This window comes from Amblyomma americanum, chromosome 5 (assembly GCF_052857255.1).
Source record: "Amblyomma americanum isolate KBUSLIRL-KWMA chromosome 5, ASM5285725v1, whole genome shotgun sequence".
NCBI lineage: Eukaryota > Metazoa > Arthropoda > Arachnida > Ixodida > Ixodidae > Amblyomma > Amblyomma americanum.
The window spans coordinates 51,070,794-51,088,140 of NC_135501.1; the positions used below are offsets into that span (position 1 = coordinate 51,070,794).

Below are 17,347 nucleotides of genomic sequence, written 5' to 3' on the forward strand. Positions count from 1 at the left end.
CGTCAGCCTGGCGGGCCAAGTATAGCATTTAAAGTCATAAGGAGCTGAACACGATCCATGTGACAGTTCATGCTCGATGGGGTATCATTTCCAGGCTTAGGCCACTGGTAAATGAAGCAAGTATAATCTCTTGCGCGCTGCTCGAGTACTGTAGACAGGTTAGTGGATGAGTGTACAATGATATAAGTGAAGCGAAATCCCAAACACGAAACCTAATTTATATTTTGTGCGAAACTAACTAATTAGATGAAAATGGCAAAAATTAATTTGGATCAAAACAAATTATTGTCATAAACCGGCCAATGCAATCAAGAATTCTAACATTTAGTGCCGCGAAAGTTTATGAACCAATTTTATCATACTTGCTTAACTTTTCTCCAAGAAACTGGAAGACAAAATGACACAGTGAGCTTTATTAGTTAAAGTCCGTAGAGATTTTGTTAGCAATATGAGATCACGAGAATTATTCTACAATCGAATCAACTTGAGAACTGCTTCCCAAGTGCCATCGCCATGATTTCGTATTCTTGTTGCACGTCTCTCTATACCTTTCAGTCAACCAACTATTTATGCCAATTTTATAAAAGGGACAATAAATGAAAACATCACACTAGGAAAGACGTATAGATTATGCATCGGGAGCACTACCGACCCTTTTTCTACGCGGAAAGGCGCGCGTGTTGCTGAGAAAGCGACAAAAAAAGAATGTCCTGAACTCCGCGGACATTCACAGCTCCTGCGAAAAATGGAATGCCATGTGACGTTGCAACCCGACCAGTCAGAAGCGCCTCTTCCAAAAACCGGAAACTCTGCCGGAAACCGGAATCCGGGTCAATAGATCAGTGATCACAGCGGCAAAGTGCAACTCCAGGCCGCTTTTGCTCCTCCACTATTTCGGTGGGGCTCTCCGCTGCAAGACGATCGCCGGTTATTCTTCCGGTTAACCTGCCTGCCCTTTCTCTTCCTGCTCCTCCTCTCCGCTGAAACGCGTGCGTCTGCGCCTTGTTTTGACTCGCATGCTTAGTGAATGTAAAATAAACTGTGTGAAGCTATTGAGCGCAGCCGCAGAGTGCTGAACAAACTCCTTATCCCAGTGACGTAACTAAGCGTCGTCGACGGTAACACGAGCGTGTGGCATTTAGTTGCGTTGTCTGCTTACAAGGAGTGCACAAGCTTGCTTCAAGGATGCCCGAAATGTATGCGAGCAGCAGCCGCGCCCTAATGTACTCCTTCAACGCCACATCTGAGTGTAAAATTGCACGCACATTTCTGAAGAAACGACTCTCTGCGCTATCGATTATCGCGCGTTCGATTAACTGCGCAATACGTATGATCGCAAGCAGCCTTTGTGATTGACTCTCTTGTGGTCATTACGATTTCTACGTTCGTGAACTGCGTGCTGTGGGCTGTAGGCGGAAACGAATTATGGCACGTTGAGCCCAACCGCAGTCTGCCGCCTGCCGGCTATAGCTCTCGGCAGGGGATGCATGCAAATCATGACGAACACGCATAAGCTGGTTGAATGTGTTTCTCGCGGAGAACACTGCCTCGCGTGCCGGCATCTCACGTACTGTGAGCATGATGGCTTGTTCCAGGAATCCTTTAATAAGCCAAGTTAGGGGTGATAGTACATGCGTGTGATATTCCTCAGATATTATTCAGCCAACCTAAAATCATATACGCCTTTGCACTGCTCAGAAAACGTGTAACACCACTCACTGTCATCGTGTTTCACATTTTTACGACCTGTATATATGCGCGTAGTGATACAAACATTACGCAGCCTCATAGCACACAAAAACTGCACAAAAAAGTCGGCTCGACTGCTGAAATGATACCGAAACCGCTTCATTAGCCGCGTACCGTGCACACACATCCTGAATGCCGTTGAGAGGTAGAGGTTCTGAACTTGCTGCGTACAACGGATACAGAATCCTGAATGCACAGAATGCGAACTCCTTACGCAGACCTCAACGTATCAATCGCCAGTGAAACTCGCTGAACTTATTCGAGTTTTTATAGACGGTGATCGTGCACTTCCGTCAAGCTATATGTGTTTTTACTCTGGTTAGAATTATTTTTGAAGAAATTTTTCTGTCGGTGTTTTTACGTTTCTTTATAAGTGTGGTATCTTGTCCCGCAACAACCTAGGGACCTGGTCCAATAATTCCACTTAATCTGCAGGCCATACTATAACACAAATGACGAACTCCATAGTGGAAAATCATGAATTTGTGCGTGTAGTGTTTCTTGACTCGAAAAAACTTTTGCTGCTGTTGGTCACAAAATCATTCTGTAAAAATTATAGTGCTATGGCTTCTATGGCGGTAACCTTGAATTTTTTACCAGCTATCTCAGTGATCGCCAGCAGAAGTTTGCCATTGATGACTTCAGGCCTTCTAAGCAGCGCATGCGTACTAGAGTCCCCCAACCTTAAGTGTTCGGACATCTCTTCTTTTGTTAATATGTCAATGGCTACCCGAAAGTATTAACCAACGTAAAAAAGTGTATGTATGCAGATGATGTTGTCATCATAGAGGTCGGGCAGGCAGAAAAATAAAAGCCCATGCAAAAAAAAAAAGTCAGAGCCTAACACTGAGGCTCCGGAACCCTCTCCTTTAAGTAATATGCGCTTCATTTTAATGCATCAAGCGGAAGTCTACGGTATTTAGAAGGGATAAGAGGCCACTCCATTCCTGCATAATATTGCGTTATTGAGCCCTATGAGGGAAATCACACGCCTGAAACAATTCTGAGAATTTTTCTGGGTGCCCGCTGATATATCGTGGATGCTGTTATTTTTGTTCTAGGATTAACAATGCAGAAAAAAGCTTGATATTCAGCACAAGCTAGAATTTTTCCCTGATTCCCGAAAACATTTTAATAACCGCTATTACTGTTATATGGAGCTCTCAAAAAAAGCAGTTTAAGCCTAAGGGCAAGAGTGAGCGGGAACTGCAGACATTATTCATTTACAGAAAACATGATTGGTACAGTGCTGATAGATGGCCAGTTATCATCAAGCGCGTATAATATTGACCAATGATGGCCTTTAATTACAGTTTACGGAACATTGGTGATTTCGAGAAGCGGAAATATAAAAAGAATGTCGGACACGATTAAATAACTCCGCAAGATCGAGCGGAAGCAGATCAAGCTGCGTTGAGAGCTGGAACTTGTATGCAAAAGTTTACGCGCGGTACATATGTCTCTCTGAATGAAACGGCCTCCGAAATCGCGCATCTGGTAGGGGCCAAAAAAAACCTGACATCACGTTTTATAGACAATTGGGCAAAACATTACCGAACATTTTTGTAGCGCACGTATACTAACGTGTCGAGCCTGTAGTCCTCAACAATGTGAATAGTTTTTTTTTTCTCGGTACTCACGGGAGACACAGAGAAGTTGGTGTATTACCGTTGCATATCTTGTGTAACTGCACTATTTCAAACAGTCAGTATTTTGATCCAGAGTAGATGTCACAGTCGTAGCATGCCGATTGCCCTGTAACTGTGGGGATGCTCTCGCAGGGATTGAAGAATGTGAGACTGCAATCCTGAATGCTGATTAAGCATCAGATTTGCTAAAACACCTTAAATATTGAAGGGTATCTATCCTGGTTGCTTTGTTATTTTCTACGAGCGCAAGGAATTCGAGATGCAAACGAGGGTACCTCGTTCACATCTTATGTCATTCTGTCAGCGTTTAAACTTAAAGAATAGGCGCAAGGTAACTAAAATTATGAAGTTGAATATGGGGAAATCGAGCATGCTCTAAAGAAAGGAGGCAGCCTGAAAGCGGCGAAGAGAAAAGTAGACAAATAGGGAAATAGTTAAAGCAGCCTAATAGTTCTACACAAATCTATGCAGTAGCCAATGTAATCAGGACGTGAATTACAAATTCAGTAAAGCACTGAAATGGGATATGCAAACAATAAAGAAACAGGAGGCAAAAAAAGGCCTTAGTAGCAATCAGAAAACGCTCAGCAGCTGGCGGCTGGACCGAATGGCTGAACCGCACACTCAGACATGGCGGTAAGAATTTTTCGCAGTTCTAAGTTGAAAAATGAAGCTTCGTTTGCACTGATCGCCTAGTGTTATACCATGTCGCGGTCGTAATTATGTCTTCTACACTCCATCTAAACTTACCTTATTTTGAAAGCTTGGTAGCAAAATTAAACCGATCTTATCAATGTACCAAAATCGTTAGACAAGCTGCATTTGCTCGAGCATCTCCCATGTGATTGATTCCTATTTTCTGAGCATAACTTGTGAACTTGGTTGCCTCTTCTTTACTGACGTCGCACCGCCGCAATAACGAAAACAACCCTGAACGGCCGTTCATTTTACAGTAAGTTCCAACACTGCCCGGCTTTCACTGCTGCATTTTCAATTGCGCCGAAAGCCATTTCATGTGCAGAGCACCGACTGCTAACGGAACTCCTTAAGGAGAAGGAAAGTAATGTTACTTCTCTTATTTTAACATTTCATTTTTGCCAGTTGATCTGCCCCACTTTGCGATACCGTCTCCTCTCTCTCTCTCTCTCTGATACCATAGGAAAGTGTAATCGCCAAACACTATTCTCTTCAGCGCTAGCGAAGCCCACAATATTTAGTCAAGCACGACGTATGTTGAGCTTGCGAAGACGAGTGTTTCCTCCACCTGTTAGCACCCGTAAACGGCACCTGCACCCGAATTGACTTTGGTATTTGGCAATGCTATTTTTGATATCAGAAACGTGTTTGCACATCTCAACAGAAACGCACGGTAGTGCCACGCAATTTTATTGATAAAAACGCAAAAAATTAAAGAATCAAAGCAGCCAGCTTCTTTTTTTTAATTCGGAGAACGTAGCTATTATAATCGCATTAGTCGCAAGGTAATGTTATGGCACCAAATTATTATAACGGTTTTTATATTGCTAAAGCTATAAATTTGCAATTTAATGCACTCTATTTGATTATACCGTTCTGTAAGTTGCGGTCGCTTAGCGCACACAATCGCTGGAGTGTCTCACGTATCCGCTTCTAATTCTGCGCTGCCAGCTGTGTATTTTGAAACAAAGTACTTATTTTTGTAACCTTTGATACAAGATTAGTTGCATTCAAGTTCCACACAGAGAGATGACGATAAAGCCGCTATCGTTTTGCGTAGCCCTCTCTTGAGGAACGGATATTGACGTCGTTGATTACGAAGTCTCAGGCCACAGTTTTCCCCTCAGTCTTCTTGATAGCAAGTCCCACAAAAAAGGAGCTGTAACGGGCATGAGCAGAAGCAATTGTTGCAACATTATTCTTTGTGTTGGAAATCCCACGTACAAGGCACGTGTTCATCGACTGACCAAGATCACAGCTTGATAATTGGCTCTTTGGGGCGTGAACTACTTGTCTTTTTTTATCGCTTCTCTTGCGACGAGGCTGCTTCGCCTCTGGGGATGATTGCAATGAACTTTATCGGCGAGCTTCGGCCGCCTGATGAAAGAAGGGACATTGTGAATAGGCAACAAGACACTGAAGCTTTTGGGACGGGTTTCTCTATCACATGTTGTAGCAGTACGCCGCCTCGCTGACGCAGTGGTTGTGGCGCTCGCCTGCTGTGCGGAATGACGCGCGTTCCATTCCGGCCGCGGCGGTTGCATTTCGATGGAGGCGAAATTCTAGAGGCCAGTGTACTGTGCGATGTCAGTGGACGTTAAAGCACCCCAGGTGGCCGAAATTCCCGGAGCCCCTCACTACGGCGTCCCTCATAACCTTAGAGGCTTTGCGATGTTAAAAACTGAAAACCAAACTGGCAATTTATCCCTAAAAAATTGAGCCTCTGGGATAGATGCGCTCACTGATTATTGGAATCTGATATGAAGCATATTATAAAGCGCCCGTAATTTTTCACGGAAAATTATCGCCAGGTAACTGATTTTTCAAAAAAAGGGAACCATCAAAATTTTAAAATTTTAATGGTGCAACCTGCGTTGAAAGTCATTCAAGGATTCTTGCTGAAGTTATTGTTACTGAACTTTTTTTCGCGTTAAAGCGAGGCTTATCACACAAGTGCAGGATTTAGAGTGAAATTTAAAGTCCACCGGCATTAGTTTTCATTTTACACTATTTTGTGCCAAAGGTCAATATCAAATGTAAGTTGCGGTCATGGCATTTACCTCTTGAAACATATGTCTCTATTCAAATACATATCGAACTGTAATACTGAAGGTAGTAGGTCACCATGTGAAAGATCAAGAAGCGTATATACATCTGAAATAAGTTACCGCGCGCAGGATATTGGGTAGCGTTTTCTAGCGCAATATTGGATAATTCTGGATCATGTCCCCGATGCACGACCGAAACCGCTTGGAGAATATGTTGGGTAGCGTAATGTCTTCAAAACGTGAGGTATTACTTTTATGGAACCTACACTAGTGTCCACAGAATAGTCTGAGCTACATTATGTTCCATTAGAATCATTTATATCACCAATACTTTGCGGGGACATACTGCTCTGAAACGGTTGGGGCAGCATTTACTTGAGAGTAATATTGGTAGTAGTCTTTTGTTTTGGTGTCCATAAAACCCATCTGAGGTCAAACATCAAATAAGTGAATTCTGAATATGGTGATGGCATTCTCTTGCGTATTACGTATTTTGTTGAGTATCATTTGCTGAAGCCGCGCCAGGAAATTTCTGAACTTGTAAATTGACCTTATAAAATGTATCATCATATGACACCTTGCTGCACTAGTTCAGCCTCTGGACAAAAGGTGTGTCGGTTTTAATCTCATTGTAGCCAGTAAGAAAAACTGACGCTGAATAGTGTGCACATTTGGTAATTTGATTAAAACCTTTTTTTCTTCACGTTCATACTTATAGGGTCAGTGAAGCTTTCGATGGCTTGTTAGGAAGACGGCGTATAGTCCCAAAGAGTTGAATCTAAGATCAGCATTAGATATCGGACAAAATACAACCATTAAGCACTGCTTGATCGTAAAACGGGTGATTCTTGAGGGGTCTAGCTACGTGAATAAGAGAACTCGGCTAATTAGAGGCGAAAAATTGATATGGTAATTGCATTTTTTTCTCCGCGTTGCTTCAATAGCTTCCAAGGCTGATTCTGGCTAGGACGTTTTGTCAGTTTTGTACGGCGGGGCAATACGCGCTGAATACTATTGATCGGCATTCCAGAGCATGGAGAGAAAATGGACGCCTCAATTGCTTGCAGTTTCAAAGACTCAAAGATCATTCAAAGGTTGATAAACCATCCTCCTTTTGGAAAATACAGCTTTACAAGGCAGTAATCAAAAAGGATGATCAGTGTTAGCAAGATCTCATCATTTCATACGCACTCCCTTCGGACGAAGGCCTGCATTCTGAGGACTTTTGATCCCGTAAGTTCAATTGTCTTCCTGCATTACGTGGTGGAAAGTTGAAGTTCTCCCCTAAATTAAGCATTCGTACACACTAAACAATTTCTCACCCTTAAGGGTGTAAATCAGCTGTCTCCAGACGAGCACCCTTTCCCAATTGTTCGGTGCTAAGAAAGGGTGCAGAGATCAGCACCCTTAAAGAAGGGTGCTCTTCATGATACTTTAGAGGATGTAATGGTTGCACCCTCATTAGAGGGTACTATTTTTCCATAACACCTCTACGAATGCATATTGGAAGGGTGCTCCACATTGATCCACCTATGAAGCAAAATCCTTCGACTGATGCACGCCCTCTAAACTTTCATGGTATGCACCCTGTATTAAGAGTGCTGATCTCTGCACCCTTTTAACACCTAAAAGGGTATTCGTCTGGGGACAGCTGATTTGCACCCTTAAGTGTGAGAATTTGTTTAGTGTGTAGTCTATATTGCCCCTTACGTGCATATCGCAGCCTGCAAAGAGCACTCTTTCACTGCATCATTATAACTTGGAAACCACGACATATCCCTAAGCCTACTTGTTTGGCCACTCGGTGAAACCAATGAATATTCCCCATTTTGCTTTATCCGTTATTTTACACTGCCGCTGGAAACAGTCCATGTTCTAGAGTGGCCAAACAGATATCGACGCAGGAAGCAGGAACCTCAATGAAAGGGCAATAAGACCTATAAGGCATGCAGGACGGGAAGCCCAAGCTAACCATCTCGCGTGACATTAAATTAAATGTATCATGTAGGTTATCAAACGTGATACTACCATGAAATTTAGAAGGTCTTTATCCTTTATTTAAAGCCGCCGGTGCGGAAATCCATCTGCACGCCTCGAAAGACGTGACGTGACGAGAGAACATGCCTAGAACGATTGTAACCGAGCGTGCCATTAGAAGCTCATGGGTGCCACCGCAGCGTAGCTCTTCAATAAAGCAGTTGCCTAATTTGAATGCCTGAGGGTTCTAACAAACTCATCTTACAGCAATGCTTTGGCAAATGTGTCCCGCAAAATAATGCTTCAATATTCACAGCAAACGATGTATCTTATCTTATTAATTGTAAGTACCCCAAGGTACAGTGTATATAATAAAAATCTGTTGCGTCGCATTCAGGTTCAAATTCTCTGCACGACAAAAGGCAGATGTTAAGAGAATCAGCGGTATATTGTAGTCCCTACATACAGTACATTTAAAGAGCAGGAGGGTAATGCATTCTAAAGTCAATACGTACCGTCCTTCTCATCTCTGCGACGAAACTTATCGTTAGGCCCCCGGCTAGCAGCCTGTTCCATAAATGCAGATGCTTTTGTATACCCCAAATTCACTTTTTTAAAAGAGACATGCCTCCTGTTTGTTTAAACACCTCCGGCTTCAGTTTCGCTATCCAGTAAAAGGCAATGATAGTTTTCGCCATTTTTCACCGAGAGTTCATTATTGAGTACCTTGGGGTAGCGATTACACCTCGATCTTCGAGGCGGCGAGAGAAGCAACCACTCCTCGCTCCGCGTTTTTGTCCTCGGGAGACGCTCATGCTTACTAAGACAAACCATTGCATGCACACCGAGCCTTACGCATCGTGGAACGTTCGGTCGTCTTATGAGACGAGCGGATGAATGACTCTGCCAAACGTTTCTAAACACGTCTCGATTGCTGTGCCCAGCCCTAGTGTGACAGCCGCAAAAATTAGCCTTGTTACACACAAGCGGCACGTGTAGGGACACAGCCAGCTAATGTGGTAGGTAAAAAAACTATAATGTCTGTGGCCGGACAAGGCTACAGAGAAACAAGGGAAGCGTGAAAAAAATCTGCACAGCACACACACGCCGCACTGTACTTTTATACAATAGGCACTACACTACATAGGTTCAAAGTTTTCATTTTACAGTTAAATTATGTGTCCGATACATCTGTTTTTGAGGGGCGGGGGAGGGGTTGGACATATATATTGCCCAGGAATTGCTGCTCTCAAGATTACACTTTAAAACCGCACAATATAAATTTAAATTGTGGATAACCTTTAGTTAGTCTCTATTGCACTGACGTATTGCAGAAAACAATTTCCTGCTCTGTTTTGAAAAAGAAATTGTTTACAATTAGGTTCATTACAGCCGTGAAGGTAGTGACCCCACTGGACAATTCTACGACCTCTCTTAAACAGTTGAGAATACAGGAGTGTTTCTTTTCTTTACATTTGTGTCGCCTGTGCCTATGCGTAAGTTCCTTTTCAAGATTTCGCTTGCAGGAGGCCGCCTGATATGATTAAGTTCCAATTGTATCGCACATGCATGTGATGGGGTTGTCGATCTTCCAACCGCCTAGCGTAAGATAAGGGTTCTGGACATTCCAATGACGTATTGTTCTCGACGATATAAAAGCCCCGGATAGGCCGGACCGCTACGTTTAGTGTCGACTGTTCCTTCTCAGTATGAAGGCCTACTTGTTCCTTGCTTTCATCGGCGCCGCTTGTGGTAAGCATCTTGAAGACAGTTTTTAACGTTTGCAAAAAAAAATTATGTGGGGTGGCTATGAAATTTGATAATCTAGCGTTTCGCCATGACATGTATAGTTCTTAAGCTAAAATCTGTCATTTTTACATCTTACCCACTAAGTGGGAGCGGCCTCCTTTAGTAGCGCCATTTCCAAGAACTTCAAGTACATTCTTACAGAGCACAGACGCCCGCAAATGCTCTTAGCACGCGGCAACAACGAAGGGGACGTACCTGTGCAAAGTATAACCGCAGGAGTGCTCATCGCGAGTTTATAAGAGGTAATACAAGGTTGCAATTGGGAGAAGCTTGAGCAAAAATTTCATGCAGACCACCCCCCGTGTCCTGATTCCCAGATGACGTTGTCTTGATAAGTAATTTAGGGGACGAGTTACAACGCATGATTTTGGACATAAACACAAAAAGCAACACTACGTGGGTAAAATTAACACGAAAGTAATGTCATCCCCAGGATTCTGGACCATGCGCCTCGAAAAACCGGTCGCGCCATCTCGCGACAGCCGGCGGCGCGGCGGCGCGTAACTCAATGGCGACGAAAAATAAAAATTGATATTTCGTCGCGCATAACAGTTAGAAATTAGCTCTCTCGCCTAGATGTTAAATGCATCTTAAAGTTTCATTTAGTCGAGTTTCATCGATGTAGCTTACATATTGCGTTTGCCATGAGCAATGATCTATGACAGCATGGAGCCTATGGCGAGGTCCTGAAAAAATACCCCCCTTGACTTCAATTTATCGCTCACTACAGCCCTATTTTAAAATATATCGACAAGCTCTAGCAGGTTCACGTAGGGTAATGTCCTACCTTTAAGGAAGTGTAAGGTATTTTACATTTCAATGGCGTAAAAGTCTTCCTGCGCTATTTCACTATTGATCATGCATCATCAGCTTTTTCATGAAACGTGTGGCGCCCTCTCTCGGTGCGTTGGAAAGGCACACGTCCCTGCTCGCGGCCGGGCTCGAGTAGCGGAGGCGGCTCGATTCCGGCCGTGCCCTGCTACAGTGTCCCTGCTTTGGTAGGTTGCTTTGGGAGGTTGAGCCTGCCGTACGAATGCGCAGTTTTGTCAAAAGTGCCCCCATCGGAGGGAGGCTATGGCCATGGGCTGCTACATAAAATGCTACAAGAAAGCGTGTGCCTTCTATGAGGTATATAGAGGAAATTATAAGAAGACTCTTTTGCTTGACAGGTACATTTTTCATTAAGCGCGTACAGTGACCACACCGGCATAGGTGATAGTGGAATTGCGTACGCAATAACGGTGCAAAGCAATGAAGCTTCTAGGTACTTTCGTTCAAGCAGTGAAATTTGTAATTCCCGGACGCTCATACTTGGAGCTCACTCACCGATACTTGTATATGGTTCTTGCACTGTGCATTCAAAATTGTAAAATCGTGTCTTAATGTCTACATTTCAACACTCATGTTATTAGCCTCAATAGCAGAAAGCTCTTCCAATCTTTTGTCGATGTGGTGCAAGTGCAGCAAGGATGCGTTGAAGTGAATGTTGCATGTGTTGCACATAAGAGGCGGCAAACCTGATGCTGCGTTTTATGCCAGTAGGTTATTTGTCCAATGTAACAATTAGTAGTGTGGTAGTTCACATTTTTGTCTAGGTTGGTAAAGTGCTTCTCACGACTCGATCGTTCGCCGTCGAGAAGAGGTTTACCATTGCTGTAATCGATGCTAGTTTCGGCAATTCTGTCAAAGATGTACGTGAAGGATGAACCGCTAACGAAGACTTCATAGAGTGGCATGCTGGGAACTATTCTGAAGAGTGTGCCATCAGTTCGGCAAGCCAGTAACTACGCCGTTACCCAGAGCAGCAATCAAGAGTCAAACTAGTTAAATGTTCTTGATTATAATTTAAATCTGCTAAGAAATGAACAGAAGTTATTGTCGGATAACACGATGTTTAAAAGATTACTGGTTTTCTCCAGTACGGTGACTCGGCGCTCCACCCAACCCGTTTGTGCAATGCGCCGCTAGCGCGATTCATTAGCGACAGGACGCTACATGCTCGCTGCCCTGAATATGCAGTGAATTTACCGTGTTGCGATTATGTGCAACAATACCCATAAGCACTTTCGCACGAGTGGCGCGAACATTTTTTTTGCATAAGTTCCAACATACCCTCGTTTTTTTTTTCTGCCGCTCTCCTATCTACTTTTCGCTATCCTCTCTCTTAGCTTTTAATTCCACCGGTTGCAGTTCCAGTGCTTCAGGAATTAGATAGCAATCGCTGGGCCGGCAACATTTTTAGCTTCCTTTTTGTATTCTCATCAGTTGTTGTTGCCACTGAAGCTGTTGGAAAACTACTACTTCTTGGATGTGTGACTCCCGGGGAGTTAGCGCGGCTTTTTAAGCGCACAAACCGCGGGAGTCAGAAGAGGGAGCCGTTTCCACGGAACGATCCAACGACTTTTAAATGTGCCATGCATCTCCATGTTCCTGGTGCTGGCTCCCTTCCCCTGTCGAGCGGACGGAGGGAATTTCAAGCCGTGTAGAGAAGGGATTGGGGAGCGATGAAAGAACAACTTAAACCGCGAAGAAAAGTTCGGGGAACCTGAAATAGCTTCAAGCCATGAAGAAAAGAGCCACCGAGAGCCCGGCGATCCTTCCATTGTTATAAACCGGACCCCCCTTCCAACGCGTACACGAGCGCCCGCGCGCTGATGCCGACATCTAGCACGGACGCCTCACCTAGGCTGGCTGGCGTCTCCTGCAGTGCGCATGCGCAGGCCGGTTTCGGCTTACGATAAGAGCGCGGACGATGAGCGCGTACGCCCAGGAAGGGCCATTCGAGTTGGCGCCTCTAGGCCTTTTTTGGGGTGGGATGACTGTCTTTGAAGTGGCACAGGAGGCCTCCGATAATGATGTCCGGCTTGTGTGTAGTTTGCATCCCTTCCTTTCTGAGAACACTGGCCAAGGTTTCGCAGACACCCTTTACGCACTAACTGCATACGCGTTTTTGCCACCAGCGTGTCCTTAGCATAAGCATATCGAGTTGTTTTCGTTGCATCCTTTTCAGTTTTAGATGATACATCGAGTGAAGAATCTTGGGTATCCATTGCCTAGAAATGTTTTCTTTTGCTGATGATGAGTTTTAATGGCGCACTGGCAACCTCGCACTAAGCGCAATGGGTTGAAGTGTTTTCTTCAACACAATGTTAGGTGGAAGACCATTTTCCGAGCACTTCAACTCAAAGAAACCAAGCGCCAGGCTTCGAGAAAACTTCTACCCATTGGAAATCAGTGGGTACACGGTGACACTGCGGAACGAATCACACACCGTCCTCGAGCCGCATGCTCAAAGCGGTGTGTCATTGCTGTTGTCGCTGATTTTAAAACAAATATGCAAGAATTGGGAATCGTCTTAACCAAAACTTGCTTGAATTCTACCCTACCCTTAGGGCACAATTTTCAGCCCTGTTCCTCCCAAAAAGGCTACGGGAATAAGACGCACAACACGCAGCATCAAACGGATGAAGAACGTGGAGAGGCGGTAACGGAAAGGGCCAAGGATGATTTGAGCAGGTGCATAGGTACGGAGAAATTCTTTTTCAAGAGCTACACGGGCAGCCGGTAGCAGGGTGGTAAGAGGGAGGAAGAAAAGGACAGTGGGGAGGGATCTCCTGCTGTGCCTTTGCCTGCCTTTCTTGTTTTTTCTCCTTTTACTTTTCCTCCAATCTTGGAGCGCAGTCCATGGTTGCTTTTTGGATCCGCTATGTTTCTGTTCCCTATGGTGCGAAGCACGAGCTGCACGACATAGTCGGCGCCTCTGCGAAAACGGCCCGGAAAGGTCATGGACGCACTCTTGCCTCCAGGCTGCCACAAAAAAAAAAACCTACAACCGCTAATGTGTCAGCCCTGGCAAAGGGTTTCTCCACACGCAGACAAAAATCTCCCAAAAAAGACATCAGAATTTCTGCAAAAGATTCATTACTGCCGTCCGCCAAACTAAGGAATTCCACCAGCCTTGTTAAAAGCACAGCGCATGGCACAGGTAGACAGTGCCACCAAAATCAATTTCGGACGAGTTAGCGTAGTTACGCCAGTTGCAACTAGGAGTGCTAGCACTTCGGTTTTCAGTGCTGTTTCAGTGTTCGGTTCCGTTGCGCATAGATGCAGCTGATGAAGACGACGATATCCAAAATACAGCGCAAGAGACTGGTATTTTATGACGCAGAATGTTCGGCTGCGGCGGTGTGACAGTCGACGGCGGCAAAAAAGCGCTCCGCTGCCGCCGACGCCGGCGAATCGCCCGGAAAAACGCTCCATGCGGGCCACGCTTAACGCAGTAACCAGCAAAACGTATGCGTTCTCGCCGCCTCGGGTTCGAAAGTCACTCGCGGCCGTAAAACATTTTCGATTATTTTATTTCAGGTCAAGTAAATTTCAGACATACAAAGAGGCCACGTCGAAATCCAAAATTGAAGTCTCAGTGCTGCAATAAAAAATGCGACCCCGTTAGCCCGCTGTTCTACCAGCTTGTGGAGGCAACGGTTGGTACCAATGCGGCCACTCGATGGAACCGCATCACCGAGTGGCCGTGGCTCTCATCTGCTCACTCACTGAAAAAGGCAGCGCGTTGGAAATGTTTTCCTTAAGCCCCAACTCGATGGGCACATCCTAGGCGTACGGCAGAGCGCCTGCGCGCCCAGCCCCGCGCCGCGACGAGCGTCGAAAAAAGGCATCTACCTCCATGCTCTTTAGTGCTGGCGCGTTCCCCCACGAGCCGACTGAAATAATTTCAAGCGTGAAGAAAGGGGATTTGGGGGGAGCTGAAAGGACCACTTAAACCGCGAAGGAAAGTTCCAGGAAACTGAGAGGGCTTCAAGCCATGAAGAAAAGTCCCCGAGAGCCCCCGCGGTTTTCCTAATGTTGTAAACCGGACCCCGCTTCGGATGCGCGCGCAGGCGCCCGCGCTCAGGCGCAGATATCTGACATGTACAGATATCTATGAAGCGCGCGCGCCTGCGCGCGCGTCGCGCTTTGCGCATGCGCAGACACGATCCAGCGTACGCCCGTGCGCGTAGGCGCTCCGCCGGTACGCGTAGAATGTGTCCATCGAGGTGGGGCTTTAGATCCTTTACTTCGTTCCTTGTCATGCAACGTGAGTGCACTGTGTTGTTATGGCCTGTGTACTGTACGAAATAAAACCGACCATTGTGAACGCGCGAGACATTTCCGCGACCACATAATTGGTGAAAGCTTCAAAAACCACGTGTTTTCGTCCTGTGTGGCAAGAAACGAATAGAATGCAACAAACTGTCCATTTCTCCAGAGATTTTCTGGCGACGAAAAGCGTCGAGCACGGCGCATTGAGTCTCCAATGCCACCATATCAAAATTAAAAAAAACGCAAAGTAGAGCACAAAAATCACGAGACACGGTTACCACCGCAGAACGCCAGATATCTCATTCTTTATTGCCATTTATTTTCATATTGCTTTGAGTACGCATGGCGTCACTATTCTTTTACTCGTGATGCCACTATGCTCGTAAACCTCTCAGCGGGGAAGCGTGAGCGCGTGCACTGAAAATGCGGACAACTCTTTTTTATGGAGGAAAAACGCTAAGGCGCTTGTGTGCTGTGCGATGTCAGCGCACGTTAAAGATCCCCAGGTGGTCGAAATTATTCCGGAGCCCTCCACTACGGCACCTCTTTCTTCCTTTCTTCTTTCACTTCCTCCTTTACCCCTTCCCTTAGGGCGCGGTTCAGGTGTCCGCCGATATGCGAGACAGATACTGCGCCATTTCCTTTCCCGAAACACCAACCAACCAACTCCTTTTCAAAGACAGCTGGTTCACATGATCTTTGCCTCGCGTCACTGCACCCTAGGCCAACCAAACACAAAGAACTATTGACAGGGTACTCTTGACGTGCAGCATTCATTTTCTCAGAAGTGAATGGACAACTTGCAGAATTGCTGGCTTAAAGGAAGGTTTCTTCCAACAACCCACGTTAGCAAACCGCGTTTTCACTTCCTGCTCTGCTGACTAACGGGGTTAGAATGAGGAGAGATGAGTCAGTCGTCCTCCACTGTATTCTGTTTCGAAAAGGTGAGGGGGGCTGCCTCCTATCCTGCGGGAACATGAAGCCCCGACGGTCGCCACCAGCTGTAAAAAAGAAGTTGTCGAAAGGTTACAATGATGTTTTCGATCGTTTCAGCGACGGTGGGGGCGCAAAGCGCGCTCTTCCTGAAGCGGCGAGCCGGTGATCACTCTGCGCGGCGCGTGCACTCGCAGTGGTTTGGAGCCTAAGATACGCGTCAAAAATGAGCATATTCTGTTATTCTACAATTTGCGAACAGTCCAAATAGCAAACATGTTGTTTCTGCCAACATGTAATGTGTTCAAAAAGCAGTGATTAAGTTCATTCTGCAGGTTGGTAACGAGTTTCAGCCTATTGACCCGTCTGTTAATCAGCAACATACTCGTTGCTGATTAACACCATGTCTTCAACACCACCACGACACCATGTCGTCAACGCATTCCTGTTCGCAGTTTTGTTCATGCTGCCAACATAGCCTATTACAGCTGCATGAAAGCAGTGCAGTGCTTGAACACTTAGCTATAGTATGGTGTATATGGTAATATTTTAAGGTGGGCGTTAGCAGCAAACACATTTTTCATCGAGCTTCAGTCCATTCTGGTCTAGATTAAACACGGCTTTCTGGCCTCGACGTGACTGCTAAAGAGCGACATGAATGGCAAGAACTTCACAATGTACATATATTTCTCGGATATAATGCGTAAAGTGGTTGTATAATTGTGAACGCTTCTTGGGAACCGTCGTCTGCTCACTCGATCACAGCGTTTTCCCCCGCCAGTCAAAAACACATTTTCAGCGCTAACATCGACTGTACTATAAAGCTCGAATGACCCCCTGGCTACCGCTTCAAACAACAGCTACGTTGCCTCTTCTTTTACCGCATGTATGCGACCAACGTACGCTGCAGATGGACTATATATAGTCGGAAATTAGTCTGCAGTAAAGCTACGCGCACATTCAGGGCCACCGAACAGAATTCCTCCGCGAGAAAATGTAGACCACTTGTAAAACTTTTCTGTTTACCTAAACAAGCAGTCAATCAACGTCGAAATTGTAGGCTCAAGGATTTTGATTTTTCTGGCTGTTTGATGCAGTCCAACATTAAAAAGTTGATTTTGATCACTGCTGTAATATTACGCTGCGGAATGGCCATTGTTACCAACTGCTGATTTTTTTTTTCAATGGTATCCTTATAAGGCCAGCACACAATAGATACACATACCGCAATTACGCGGGTAAGGGCCGCACTCGTGTAGGCACGAAACATAGCGTTAGACTGTCTGGGTCATTAAAGTAGTTTATTTACGCTTTCGGATAAGTGCCGAAAGAAAAAGAAAGTGAACGCGCAAAATAATTACGCTTCAAAGTGTTCATCGCACTTCA

General features: G+C 45.2%; 1 protein-coding gene across 1 annotated transcript in view; it reads left to right on the forward strand.

Moving 5' to 3' along the window:
* The first annotated feature begins 9,779 nt into the window (after positions 1 to 9,779).
* The window catches only part of LOC144134683 (thrombin inhibitor hemalin-like), a 37,039-nt gene continuing 29,471 nt past the window's right edge, over positions 9,780 to 17,347 (forward strand). Inside the window, exon 1 of the mRNA XM_077667537.1 lies at positions 9,780 to 9,871. Coding sequence (XP_077523663.1) covers positions 9,829 to 9,871 — 43 coding nt within the window. The 5' untranslated portion in view covers positions 9,780 to 9,828. The remainder of the gene's footprint in view (positions 9,872 to 17,347) is intronic.